Source organism: Taeniopygia guttata, chromosome 2 (assembly GCF_048771995.1).
Source record: "Taeniopygia guttata chromosome 2, bTaeGut7.mat, whole genome shotgun sequence".
NCBI classification, from domain to species: Eukaryota; Metazoa; Chordata; class Aves; order Passeriformes; family Estrildidae; genus Taeniopygia; species Taeniopygia guttata.
The window spans coordinates 77769740-77783536 of NC_133026.1; the positions used below are offsets into that span (position 1 = coordinate 77769740).

Here is a 13797-nt window from a genome sequence, read left to right on the forward strand (position 1 = left end):
TCAGGTTATCATTCCTTTCTATTTACAGCTATGACAGGCAAATTTACTGCTTCTTGAAGAAGTTGGGGAAAAAATTACACTCCCTCAGAGACAACGATTCTAATTGCTACTGGTTTAAAACTTCCGTTCAGTAGAGTCAGGAGATACCATTTCCACTGAGAAGTTCTTCAAAACAAACAAGAAAACCCCAACACAACCCACAATCCACTTTTCCAGGGAGTTAAACTATGCTGTACCAATAATCATCAAGAGAGAATCAGACTTCTCAGTGCTGTCTATTCAAAGCAGTGCAAAGTAAACCCACAAAGTCTGGCACAAGTTTTCCTCTGAAGCCGTCTACTATAAAATTTAATGCAAGAAAAAGCAGCAATATCCGAAAGGGGTTACAACACTCAGTTATGTAAGTCACAAAGGTTCAAATATAGATTTATATTTAGTTCATCAATTCCCATCCAGAGTTCAACTCAGTAAACTGATCTATTTTTAGCTTTTGACTCTTTTGGACATTTCCTTCCTTCATCTGTGTAAATGCGTCAGAGCTTCAAAAATGTTTCCCTTTGGCTAGGGTAGGATGCATCTGATTCCAAACATTAAAAAAAAAAGTTAACACACACGTTGAGTGGTTATTGTTGGCAGAATTACACCCTTGTTCTGAGTTAAGCATAGGCAAATTTGACTCCAGCCCTACACTGTACTAGAAAAGATATTGCTCCTTCCACACTGACGGGTTAAAGCATGTCATGGCTAAACTCTACAAGGATCACAATGAGACAAACTGTATTTCATCACCTTCTATAAGCAGGCTTGACTTGACTCTCCTGCCTTAGTAATTCAACAGACAAACAGTAGAATTTTCCCAAATAGGGATAGAAATGAAGTTCAGTTTTTTAACTTTCTGCTCAGCTGCCAAGGCGAGAAATTCAGTCAAGTACAATTCTTTGTTTTTCTTCCAAAGACAGCCTTTCACTACCTGTGGAGAAACTGGTATCTTAGTTTTTATTTATTTATTCATTTAATATATAGCATTAACAAGCCAGTGTGCTGGTTCTGGCCTGGAGGGGACATGATTAGGACCCAGAGTACCACCTCATGTCATTTTCTGGGAACAAGGCAAAGGGCTCACTCCCATGTCAGGGCAGCATGGCAGAGGGAGCAGTCAGAGAATTCCACAAGGACAATGTTCCACAAGGATGAGCAATAACGTTTCTTTTCTTGTACACTCTGTCATTTGTATAATTACTGTATGATTTCTTATCTCATTAGTGTTTCCAGTAAATTGCTTTTATCTTGACACATAATCTTTACCTTTTGTGTCTACAATTCTTCTCTTCATCCTGCCACAAGGAATACAGAGTGGGAGTGACCAAGTGGACTGAGGGAACACCATTCCTCAACCATGACAGCCAACCAACAAGTCAATAGATAAGTCATTATCATTTTTCTATCTGAAAAAGTGCAACTGTCCTAATAAATTTTAGTTTGGCTTGCCTCTGTTGCCCTTACAGAAGACCAGCTCACATAATACCCTGTGAGTTAAGCAATGCACAGCATTGATTTCTTCTTTGAACTTTGCACACTATTGCAAATTCAAGCCTAACAACTATCTTTAAGTGCAGAAAACAAGTACTTAAGGCACAGGAAATGTGATGTGTAAAGACCATAAGCTACTGCTGTAGCTGTTCCATTTCTATTCTTTTAGGACCAATCCTATGTGCAGTATCAATCAAAATTAAGTCACTGATTAACATTAATAAAGCAAATAAATAAAGACAGGGAAAAAAGCTTTGAGAGTAACACGTTGTTAAAAAAAATAAATAACAACAACGGCTATTCAGTTTCTTTAGCAGAGAAACCAGAACCTATTCTATTATTCTATAGTAAAAGACAGAAAGAGGACTCCAAGGATGGGGTTTGGCATTTTCTTAAGTCCGATGTTCAACGTACTATGTGCCATCGACTTTTGTGCAGAACAGGACAATCCAGGCAATTTATATTTCAATTCACCTTTATTTGCTTTCTACATTTTTTTCCAGTGCTTTCAGCTGCATATATCTGGAATTCAAGGAATAGGAGAATTACAAAGGGCAAAGACACTTCAACCTTGGCCTAAAGTTTTTAGAAGAAGGTGGAGTATTTTTATGATCTCCAAAAACTATCATCTTTGTACTTAACGATGCTTAACCCAACATACTCAGAAGTCAGTGGCATAATAAACACTTGGAAATTGAAGAACCTACTACCTTAAGGCCAGTAGAAAATTATATCCACCAACACTGTACAGCCAAGACTACATAATGGATACGGTGAAGTCTACTGTGTAGCACAGGAGGTTAGCCAAGTAATATTGTTATTTAAACACTCCATTTAGTCTAATTCACTTCTTGGGATGTTCCTGATGTATCCTCCCTTTATTACCTAGGACACACTTTAAGAAATGTCACCTGATTTCTTCCCAACATTTTATATCTGTTTGGGCTCTGAAAACAAGCAATCCTCAAGACTTCAAACACTTCCTACTTTCATTAAATTTCACCAATAACATTTTTCATTATTTAGTGGCCTCAAAATTATTAACCAACTCTGCAACCATCACAAACTTTCGTGAATAGCCTTTGACCAAATGCCTTGATAAGTATGTCATAAGGCTGAAGGTTTCCACAAAATTACCCAAAAAAATGCAGAAATTCTGTATAAAGCCTAAAAGTTTTGCATTCCGAACTACTCTTTTACGCAGTAAGTTAGGTACAGACTAGACAAAAGTAAGTAGGTATTTACTTGATAGGTCCCTGTGAGCCCTGGTATATTTTCCTGTTAATTTTTAGCACTTAGGAAATCTCACTTCACTATAACCCTGGATCCTCAGTCTCTAATTGCTAAGCAGTCATGTACAAATCTAACCACAAAAATCACTACTGGTTGTTTATACAGTCTGCAGACACCTCAGGAATAACTATTACTGCTCAAACACGCACTAAGACTACAAGAAAACATGAGTAATTAAGCTTCGGGTAGTTTCACAGATGACTAGAACACATTGGGATTACTCACAATAGCCCTGTTCAGTGCCTGCTGCCCGGAATACTTTCCCCAACTTTTTAACAAAGAGATTTGTCATGCAAACTCAAGTTTTTGAAGCCACATGGAATATTTAGTTTGACATGCACACATGTATCCTCATGCACACTAGTAAAACAAACCTTCCTGAATCTCAGACTCATGTCAGACTATTACACATGCCAATAACATCGTCCTGACTCTTGCACAGATTTGCGGGGATTATCCAAGCATACGATACTACACCTATAGTATAAAACATAAAGCAAACCCCTGACATAACTTCAGTGCTGGAAGTCCACACTTTTCTCCCTGTACTTGCCATCTTTCTTCCTCAACATCTTGGACCCTGAGAAACAAACAAACAAAAAAATCTCATCTCCCTGTAAAGATTGCTTTCTCTTTCCACCATAATTATAAAACACTAATACCTACTTCAGTTCTTCAGTAAGGTCCAGATTACAAAACATCATATTCAGAAGTACCAGGAAAAGACATAGCTCAGCACTGCTCAGTAGGAAAATCTATTACATATTTGCAGTTGTGTATATTAAACAGTGCTACTGCCACTTAGGCAAGGAGATTAACACAGGAGATTAAACAAATTTGACGAAATTATTTCAGAAGATTCCACTCAACAGCCTTGAAAAACAACCCTATTTTTTAAACAAATGTGCAGTTAGGCTATTTCATTACTTAGAGCAGCTACTTGGCAGAGAAACTACTGGAACGGGCTTTGTATCTTTAGAGCAGAGTCTTGTCACTCAGACTGTTTTGTGAAACTTTGTGGACACAACTCATTTATGACCCTCCTCTTTGTGTACCCATACAACAACCTACTCTAGAGGCTGAAAATCAGATGCTTTAATGTACTGTAGTGTCTACTGCTAAAAGCACTTGAGTTGTTCCCTGTCATTTCAATTCCTACTCCTCACTACCGGGTAAGTGATCTGTTTTCTCAAAACAGCAGTATCCTTCCTGAAGGAGTATGACTCAGCTTTGCAGATCATCAGTATTACTTCACCAGTAGTCTACTTTTTGATTTTAGCGCACCAAGAAAAATGTTAAGTTAAACAAAGATCCTTCTCCAAATCAGGCAAATTTCTTCATAAGAACAACAAATAGATATAACCATCTTAGTCATTAAATTAAAATAGCCTGCTGTGACCTTCACGGGGTTTTTTTACCTCATAGCTTTTTTTTTTTTTTTTAAGATTAAATTTCTTACCAATATCAAGCAGAAAAAATTGTTTCCTCTGTTCTCTTCAAACTTATCACTGACTTTCCTTCAACCACCACTGCATGTCCAAAATTTCAATGTGTCTTTATTATTTTAACACTTTTGCTGACCATGAACAGCTATTTCCATGATTTTATCTCCTTCTTCAAGATGCAGACCAAAAATCACTATGCAATTTCACCACATTAAACTGACCTACCAGTCTACATTTTTTTGACACTAGAATTATTTAAGTTTTTATTTTCAATTGAAAAGGAGTAGAGAAACATTAATATTTTTCTCTGTATATTTGGGTAAGGAAAGTCTTTCCAGTCTTTATTTAGATTTTATTTACCTAGACAGTGATTTTACATGCAAAAACTCTTGGAAGTCATGTGATATTTTAGGTTAAAATTCACACCTTTTTTGTTAGGTTGCTGTGGGACACATTCAACTGGAGACACATCATTTCTCTAAGAAACATTTATTATCCATCTACATAGTGACTAAGCTCCACAACTGATGAAAGCCTCGGCTGTACCAAGTCTCTTCCTGCTTCAGCACTTCATGCCAGCTCGAATGCACTCCTTCCAAGAATGGACCTGGCTTTTCTCTAACTCCCATTTACCTTCCACTCCAAATGTGCATTTAGTTTCTCAGCTGGCAGCTATGTTACCAGTAATTGCCCTCTGTCCTCTCTTAGAAATATTCCTAACTTCTGCCTCCAACTGCTTCAAACACAACCTACCCTCTAATTTGATCTGTCCTTGTCTATCCAGAGAGAAGCTTGGCTGTTACACACTAAGCCAAACTGCACAACAGCTGCTGCATTTCACACTGAAACTCTCTATCCTCATCTTCATTGTTCCAGGGAATGTCAACTCAACAATGCTATTTTTCAGCCTAACTTCTCCATTGTAATTTCATTGTTTCTGCAGTTATTTTTGCTCTATATATGCTCATCAGAAACTATCAAGTTGTGGTATTTTTCTATGGTATTTTTCAAAATATCATTTACACACACATACACACCACCTTGCTTCAACCATATAATTAAAATGGCTATTTCTGAATTGGATCAGACCTTCACAAAAGAGCCCACTTCTTCAGCCCAGGTCAACTGGCACTAATGACACCAATACTGCTGCAACCTTCTCATTTGCTAATGCAACTCAAAGCAGGAAGTAACAGATTCTTGAAAAGTTTACACAACACTGTGAATTTTTGTTGTGTTTATTTACTTAATACAAATGCTGTCATCACTCTAAGTCACATGAAAGAATGGACAACTTGTTTCATGCTTTACATCCTCTGCATGCCCACCAATTCTTAAAACACATCTCAGCTCCTGACAGCCACAGGGCCAAGAACCAGTATATGCAGAGGACAGCAGGGAACTGTCATGTGAGCTACCACCAGTGCTGCCTGGCAAAACTTCACTTTTGGCTTGGCTATTAGATTATTCCTGTTAGACACTCAAAACAACTCTCCAGCTGCTCCAACTGGCATGCCAAGTAAGCAACAATCACAATTCTGACTACCTTCTCTGTAAGTTGCTACTACACATCACCAGGAGATAGTGCCTTCCTAAGAAGAGTCATCCATCATAACTTTACAGATAGTGTGTTCTGCTTCATGGTTTTCAGATGGAAATTTGGCTTTTTTTTCCACAATTGATGCCTACCTTGCAAGTCAGTTTGCCCATGATCTAAATGATATTGTGTTTTTATTAGTAGTATTCTTGAAAAAAAACTGCTGCCTTTTAATAATACGCTTGCCTTTTCTTTACCATGTAATCTTTCCCAACCCTCTCTCCTTTCCTTACTATGATAGCATTTTTAATGCTGTCTACTACATGCAGTCAATTATCCCAGCCACTATCACACAGGATACTAATATAAAGCAAGCAAGGCAACAGTATATAAAGCAATATAATCAGGAAGAAATAAAACATAAGTCCTCCTTTTAAACTTGAAATAACACATTCCTAAATGCTAGCTTTTATCTTTACAGTATTAAGTGAATTTAATGAAAACTAAGTAAACAAGATCATTATTTAAAAGAAAAATAAGAAAATCAATCATATTTTCATGACACTTATTAGTACTTCTTCTAAGGTCTCAACTATTCAAGCGACTATCAGCATAGGTTGCTATAGGCAGACTTAGTCAAACCCAGACTGATCAAAATCTCAAGTTACTAGTGCTTGCAGAAGCTTCCAAATGACCACAATCACAACACATCTCAGCATTCCTAAAATACTCATATGTTCATTTTGGTAACTAAGCACAAATATCTCAAACCAAAGTTTTAAATTCTTTTATCATTAAGCTTACATTAAGAAACACATGCACAAGCAGGATACACTAAGTGTACAACATTAGAACCAAGTGCTATTTAAAGCTATTCTGGCTACCAGCCTGTTCTCTAACTTCACCTTGAGAGAAGTGGCACACTGAACTCTCTACTTGGAACATCCACTTCCTCCAGACCCACATTCATCTCAGACTTACTCCTTCTCCTGAGAAAGGACTGCTGCTACCTGTGTAGATTAGGTTTTAGATGGAAAATCCTCCCCTTTTTTGTTTTCCCATCTCAAGGAATGAAGTACAATTAAAAACTATGTTCAGATTTGACCTGGAAAAGCCTGAACAGTTATTCACCTTAATGACAAGACTTTTGGGGCCCCTTGTTTTTCCTTTGTTTTTCAAACACTTTTGTTCCTCCAACCAGACCCTCCTCATTGCTCAGTATGCAAATTGTGCTCCTCCCAGACATGTGGAAAGTGTTCACATAAACAGGTGGTGACAATGCTAATCTCCTCAACGGCTTTGAAAACTGTATTGTTTGTCCATAAATGAATGAAGTTACTACAGTTTGTAGAGGCCGCTCATAAAAAATGTATCTTACAGGAAGTAACTACATACATTTTCGTGTCACAAAAGAAGAGTTATCAGTTGGTTGGTTTTTTTCCACGAAGACTTATCAGAGTAATCTATAAAGACACTCCCTACACTGTCTAGCCAAGGGTTGACTGAAGTGCTTACAAGCCTTTTTCTCTGCAAACTTTTGTATTCACCGGTATCTCCATCATACCAAAAGGGTAATTTTAATTACTAAAAGTTTGACTAACATCAATATTTGTCTTTTACTTGGATGAAAAAACTTTTGTTCTTTATGTCTAAAAAACTAAATTCACAAACTTCAACTAGCAAAAATACTTTCGTTTCGAAAACACTCTTATAATAATATGATTTAAACTTAACAGACAGCCCTTATTCTTGCATCCTGAAGATGTCAGTTGAGTCCTCTTACCTAAGTATTGAGCACTCACAGCTGCAAAGATGAAGATGAAACCAACAACAACCAAACCACACCTCTGTATGTTACTGCCCTGTAAGCCATAACTTGATGGCACTCCCTCAAATTCAACTTTACTCGTCAGATGTTTTCACACCTTTCAGATACACAGAATTTTAGGTTGAAACTTAGAACACATTTTGAAAAGGTTTATCTTAATAACTTTTCATAAAAAATAGATCTTGTATACTTAAAACATTTACTAACACCACTCTACGTTTTAGACTCTGCGCTACTGGGTTTTTGTATGGTAGCAGTCTTTTTTCATAACTCCAAAACACTTTACCAGTCCTTTCAAGTCACAACAGTGCACTTTAATTAAAAAAAAAAAAAAATAAGGAAAATTGTCTATACATTTATAGTTCAAAACATATGCTTCTCTCAGTTTCACAGTCATTTCTAATCTCCAACTTATATACAGGACAGAAAGACACTTCCTAAAACCACAGTTTTCTCCCTAAAAATGTAATCACTTTGCCTGGCCCCCAACTCTCCTTCTTTTACTGTTAATCCTGCCACAAAGGTGACAGACCTAACAAGGTATTCTTTTCTTTTCAACCTCAAACAATGATATTTCGATACCAAATATGTAACAGAAAGTAAGCTGCCTCAATTTCTTCCAATTCCAATAAAGGGATTCCTCATTCACATTCAAGACACACAGTCTTTATGTGTTCCTACTGCCACCACCTCACTTCCAGTTCAGCTGCTTTCCTCACATTTCAACTGCAACTTTATTTCCCCAACAACTCAAGAGTGAGTTTACATTTACATAACCAAAGTGAAAACTGGAAATGTGCACACATCAAGTGATGTGAACCTAGCTGCTGTTCAATATCCTAACAAAATCTTCCAAATAATGAAACTCCATTCTTCAGGCTACTTTAATTCTACTTCAAGCTTAGTCTTACAAAAGGACAGGAGGAAAGCCAATAACCCCACTTGGCAGCTCTACTGACCAATTTAACCAACCCAAGATTAGAACTGATTGTTTAGGCAGGCTTTTTGTTGTTGGGGTATTTTTTTTTCCCTCCTGGAAAACACTGCAACACTTTTACTCATTTTCTCTTTTTAATAACAGCTAGAGCTTTGCTAATATTCTCTGCAAGTGACAGGAAAAAAAGAAACATTTGTCATTGTAAATTCTGTAAAGACAATAATATTTTGTCTGCTCCTAAGTGTGCTAAAGTTTTTTCCTTGTTCATTGATCTCTGCGCCCTTTGTGTTCTACTGAAAAAAAAAAAGTGCCTGTTGTTCAAACAAAGGGAAGCACCGGAGATCTCTTAATAGACCCTCTCCTTATAGAAGAGTGGATCATGCACAGAGGTGGAATTCAAAGAGCACTTCTTAATGCCAGACACACATAGGAGATGCCAGAACATTTTCCAGTGTATGTTAGAGCCCAGGCTGGACAAGATAACCTTCACACGTAAATATGGAAATGAGAATGCCAGTTGTCAAATATGCTCTAAGAGTTTTTTGATAAGCATGTCCTTCTACTTTAAGATTTTCAGATGTTTCAAGACTGAGCTCAATGCAACTTCTCTGTTACCAGAAGTTATCAGCATCAGAAGTGATCACTGCACCACTTATGAGCTTACTAGCTGTAGCATCCCTCAACCCACACATAAATGCAGAAGTTGATTATTAATACAGCTGGCAGAGTGTTCCAAAACTGCAAGATTATTACACAAGCACCCATTTGTAACTACACTAGGCAGACTACTGTGTGTAAGCCTACTGTTTTGTCATTTTGCTTTCATCGGGATTTTTTTCCTGGGAACGATAAAGCTCAGTCCTTTTTCCATTATAAAAGCCACCAAGACCAGCATCCTGACAAGGAGTTTCACACTCAATGGCTGTCATCTTAAACAGGTTGCCTCGGGAGCATCAAGCCCTCCAGAGGGGACCCAGCCCCCTGTTGGACCCTATATCCACATAAATGAAGCTCCCAGCACTGCTTCAAGGATGCCTGCTAGAAATCACACCTCCTCCTTCACCCTCATGAAATCACACTGAGCAGCACCACCGACCACAAGTAGCACTGATTACACCGCTCCCCACTTCCCTCGCGGACTTTCCTTAAAAACCCAGTGAACACAGCTTTTACTACTATTATTACTATTGCCATAATTATTTTTTACACACGAAATCGGCCAACCCCCTCATCTTTCCCGCGGTGAGTCTGCATTTCCCTTGCTCGTCGCTCCTTTTTAGGCACCCAAAAAGAGCAAATGCCCAGCTCAGCCCGGCCGCTGCCCTGGGGGCGCGGAGCCGCCGGAGCGGACGGAGGGGAGGAGCCGCCGCCGCTCGAGGGGGGCAGCCGGCACGGGGGGAGGCTCCGTAGCCGCCACCGCCCAGGCTGCCGGCAGGGCTCCGTCCCCGCCGACTGGAGGTCCGTGCGGCCCGGGCAGTGCTGCCTTCCCCGCCGCTATGCCCCCGGGGACAGGGTCTCGGCGGCGGGCGCAGCCGTCCTTCCCTCCCGGTTGCGTGCCGAGAGTAAACACCGAGGGAAAAGGCAGCCTCCATTTTTTTTCATCCCGGCAGCCTGTCAACAGGCTCCCACCCTTCCCTTCCCGATCCTCCGCGCCCAGCCCGGCTTCCCAGCCCGGCAGCGCCCGAGAGCCGCTGCTTCCCCGCCTCAGCCGAGGGAGCGACACCCCTTAACACGGGCTTCCGTGCCGCTTCTCCCATCCCTGCCCTGTGCCGCCACCCAGCAGCACAGCACCGGAGGAGCACTGCCTTTTATAGCGGTGTCATTCTTGCCTGCTCGCCGGCCTCCCCGGGGGGTCCGGCCGGCACAACCGGCTCCCCGCAGCCCTGCGGCCCCGCGCACCCTTTCCGCCCCTCCGACACCATGGGCTTCCCGGATCGGAGCAGCTCCTCTACCCGCCTCCCGTCCCGCAACCCCCGGCGGGACATTTTCGGGGGACTCGGGTACGCCTGGCGCTGGGTGGTGCCGCCCGGCCCCGGTGACGCGCCCGCTACGGGGCCGACACGGGAGGCAGAATCGCACCTGTCACCGGCGACACCGCCCCGGGGCGGCAGCAGCCCCACACCCTCCCGGCCGGGCCGCGCCGCCGCCGCCTCCGTTTTCACGCCCCGGTTCCGCCGGCGAGGGTGGTATCCTGCCCGCAAGTTGCTGTACCTAAGCCCCGCTGTCCTCGGCACGGGACGAGCTCGGCTCTCTTCCCTGCCTCCTCCCCAAGGAACAGACGGGCCGTGCCGAGGCGGCCCCGGCGGCGAGAAGCAGACGAGCCTTCCCCGAGGCCACCTGACAAAGCCGGCTGCCCTGTCCTCCTTTCCCGGCTCCGGGGGAAAGACGTCGCTACCCTAGAGCCACCTTTCGCCTCTACTTCTAGCCATGGTCTCGCCGCCGTCCCTTCTTCCCTGTTCCCCCAGGACAGGACCGCACTCACCGGATCGGAAGAACGCCGCGATGTCCGCCGAGTCCTTGGCAGCCTCCTCGGCCCCTTCCCCCGCGCCGCTGCCGGCCGTGGCGGCGGCGGAGGTGGCGGTAGCGGCACTGCTCATGGCTGCTGCTGCTGCTGCTGCGTGTGCTGGCGGCGGTGGCTCTACCGGGCGAGACCCGCCACCGACCCCGCCGCCCCCTCCGCGGATCCCGGCTTCACCTCTGGGCGGGAGCGGCCGTCAGGGCGGCAGCCGGAGCGGGCGAGCAATGCGGGGCGGCGGCGGGCGGCCGCAGCGGGCGCAGGGACATGAAGGTATGCGCGAAATGGCAGCTCCGGGAGCGCCCACCCCCCGCAGCCACCTAGGAGGCGGCGTGTGCATGCAGGGAGTCCGGGCGGCACCCGGAGCGCAGACAATCGCGGGAGGAGGAGGAGGAGGAGAAGGAGGAGGAGAGCGACGACGACGACGACGACGACGACGGCATGGGAAGGGCCAGCGGTCCGCGCAGTGAGCAGCCAGTGGGCGGAGAAAAAAAAAAAAAAAAGGGAACGTTTCCAACCCTTTTTTTTTTTTTTTTTTTTTTTTTTTTCAAAGGAGCGAGGAGTGATCCGGAGGAGCAGCAGCTGCCCTAGCCACCGCGATGCCAGTGGCCGCAGCAACCGCAATCCTCCATTTTGACTGGGCGGAGCAGGCGGGTGGGAAGGGGGAGTCGGGAAAGGAAGCGAGTCCTCGCTCGAGGAACACGGGCGGTGGAGCTGGGAGCGGGGGGAGCTCGGGAGTCTCCGGAAGCGTCCGGCACCGGTCGCAATGGGGCGGGGCCGGGCGGCGCAGGATTTCAGAGTTCCTGCCGGGCCCGCGCCCTACGGCTGGGCCGCGGCGCCCGGGGTTGCCCGGTGGTGCCGCAGCCCGCTCGGGGTTCTTTTTGTTTGGTTGGGGTTTTTTTAGGTGCTTCCGGCTGGCCTTCGCCCTACTGCCAGCTCGCCGGTACGCGAAGGTCGGAGTGGAAGTCCGAAAAAAAAAAAAATAACCAAAAGGAACCTAAGCAAATGCATTCCGTCCGGCCCGGGGCCGGGGGCGAGCGGCGGGAGCGTGGGAAGTGGCGCGTGCCCCGTGCTGCTGCCTGCCCTCCCCGGGCGCCCGGGGCCTCCGAGGAGCCGTGCCCCCGGTCGGAAGGAGCCTGGCTTACCTCTGGAAAACACAGGGAAAAAGGGATGCGTAGATTTCTTTAAAAAGGTGCCTTTAAAAGGTTTCGGTTACATCGCTGTCTGTATTGTGGATATTTTTTACTTCTGTTACCACGGGGACACTTCAAAAGATTTTATGATGTGGACTGGTTCAATTAATATCAAATAAGCAAACAGCTTATGATAAGGAGGTTATGATGTGCCTCACCACCATCTTGCTCTTCATGTTCAGGCAGTATAAGTTTGTGTCCAGGTAAGGTTGAGGAGAGGGTGTCAGAGCAGGAATCATAGCAGTTGCACAGATTGATGAATTCGAGTAATGCGTCTCAAATGCTTATGGTAAATGGTAACTCGATAGCACACTTGAAATACAGATGTACAGCTTCAGGAATTAAACTCCGAACCTTTGGTAAGTATTAAAAGGAAGGTAAGTTCAAGAGAAATGTGGTTCGTAGAATCATAGAATATCCTGAGTTGGAAGTACGTTGCAAAGATCATCCTATGATCCTGCACAGGACCACCCCAAGAACTTCACATGTGCCTGAGAACATTGTCCAAACACTTCTTCAACTCCAGCAGGCTGTGGGTTATGAACACTTCCCTGGGGAGCCTGTTCCAGTGCCCAACCAGCCTCTGGGAGAAGAGCCATTTCCTAATGCCCAACCTAAACCTCCCCTGGCACAGCTTCGTGTCCTCCCTCGGAAGGAACCTGAATCCTGACGGGTTGTGTTAGTTTATTAGTCAGATGATGAGGAAGTCATCTGCAAGGTTTCCAAGGTTTGTATTTATCTGAAGTTGTATAGGTTCATGAAAAAGCTTTTGTGCAACCATGCCTGACCTAATGTGTTTGTTTCAGACAGCAGGCACAGGAAAGAGTTCCAGATTAGCATCCTACTGGCAGAAGTGGTTGCAACATTAATTTCTTTCTAACTGGCACCATCCACTTAGCAAAAAGCATGAATGTAATAAATGCTGCTGTTCTCTAGCAAGCAGTGAGTTGACCTAAGGATAGGAATAGGATATTGTATATCTGCCCAGAAAAAAAAAAACCAAAAACAAACAACCTGCATAAGAATATGAGAAAATTGAGAAAATTGGATAAGTGCTTGGAAAGTGTTGATATAATGAGCAAAGAAAATAATAGGAATCCATCATTCTAGTTTTCAGTGACTAGAAAGCAAGAAGTGCTTGAGATTACTTGTTTTCCAAATTTGAAAAAAAATATCAATATGCTGTGCAACTCTGAAAAAAAGCTTTAGAAGGCTTTTCATCAGTTGTTGAACACTTTTGACTTTCCATTTCCAGTTAGTTGCTCTTCTAGCACACTGTACAAATTCTAAGTGTGCACTAAAAAGGCAAGGTTAATTTGAACACTTCTGAAGGATGTGTGATTCAAGTTTTTCCCTTCCTTTGTCCCCTCCATCTGCTGAATTGCAAGAGATGCTGGGTTTGCTTTTTTCTTAGTACGTGGGTGCCCTGAGACATGTTCCCCACTACAGGAGCCTTTCATCACTGTGAAAGTGATTGAGAAGTTGTAATCAACAACGAAGGTGGCCCTTATAGAAAATC

The 13797-nt window shown here is 43.6% G+C and overlaps 1 protein-coding gene across 2 annotated transcripts in view; it reads right to left on the reverse strand.

Moving 5' to 3' along the window:
- The window catches only part of TRIO (trio Rho guanine nucleotide exchange factor), a 248556-nt gene extending 237252 nt beyond the window's left edge, over positions 1-11304 (reverse strand). For both annotated transcript variants that reach the window (XM_030267063.4, XM_032746898.3), the window contains exon 1: positions 11053-11304. In XM_030267063.4, the coding sequence (XP_030122923.4) occupies positions 11053-11167 (115 nt within the window). In that variant the 5' untranslated portion in view covers positions 11168-11304. The remainder of the gene's footprint in view (positions 1-11052) is intronic.
- Positions 11305-13797: the final 2493 nt, after the last annotated feature.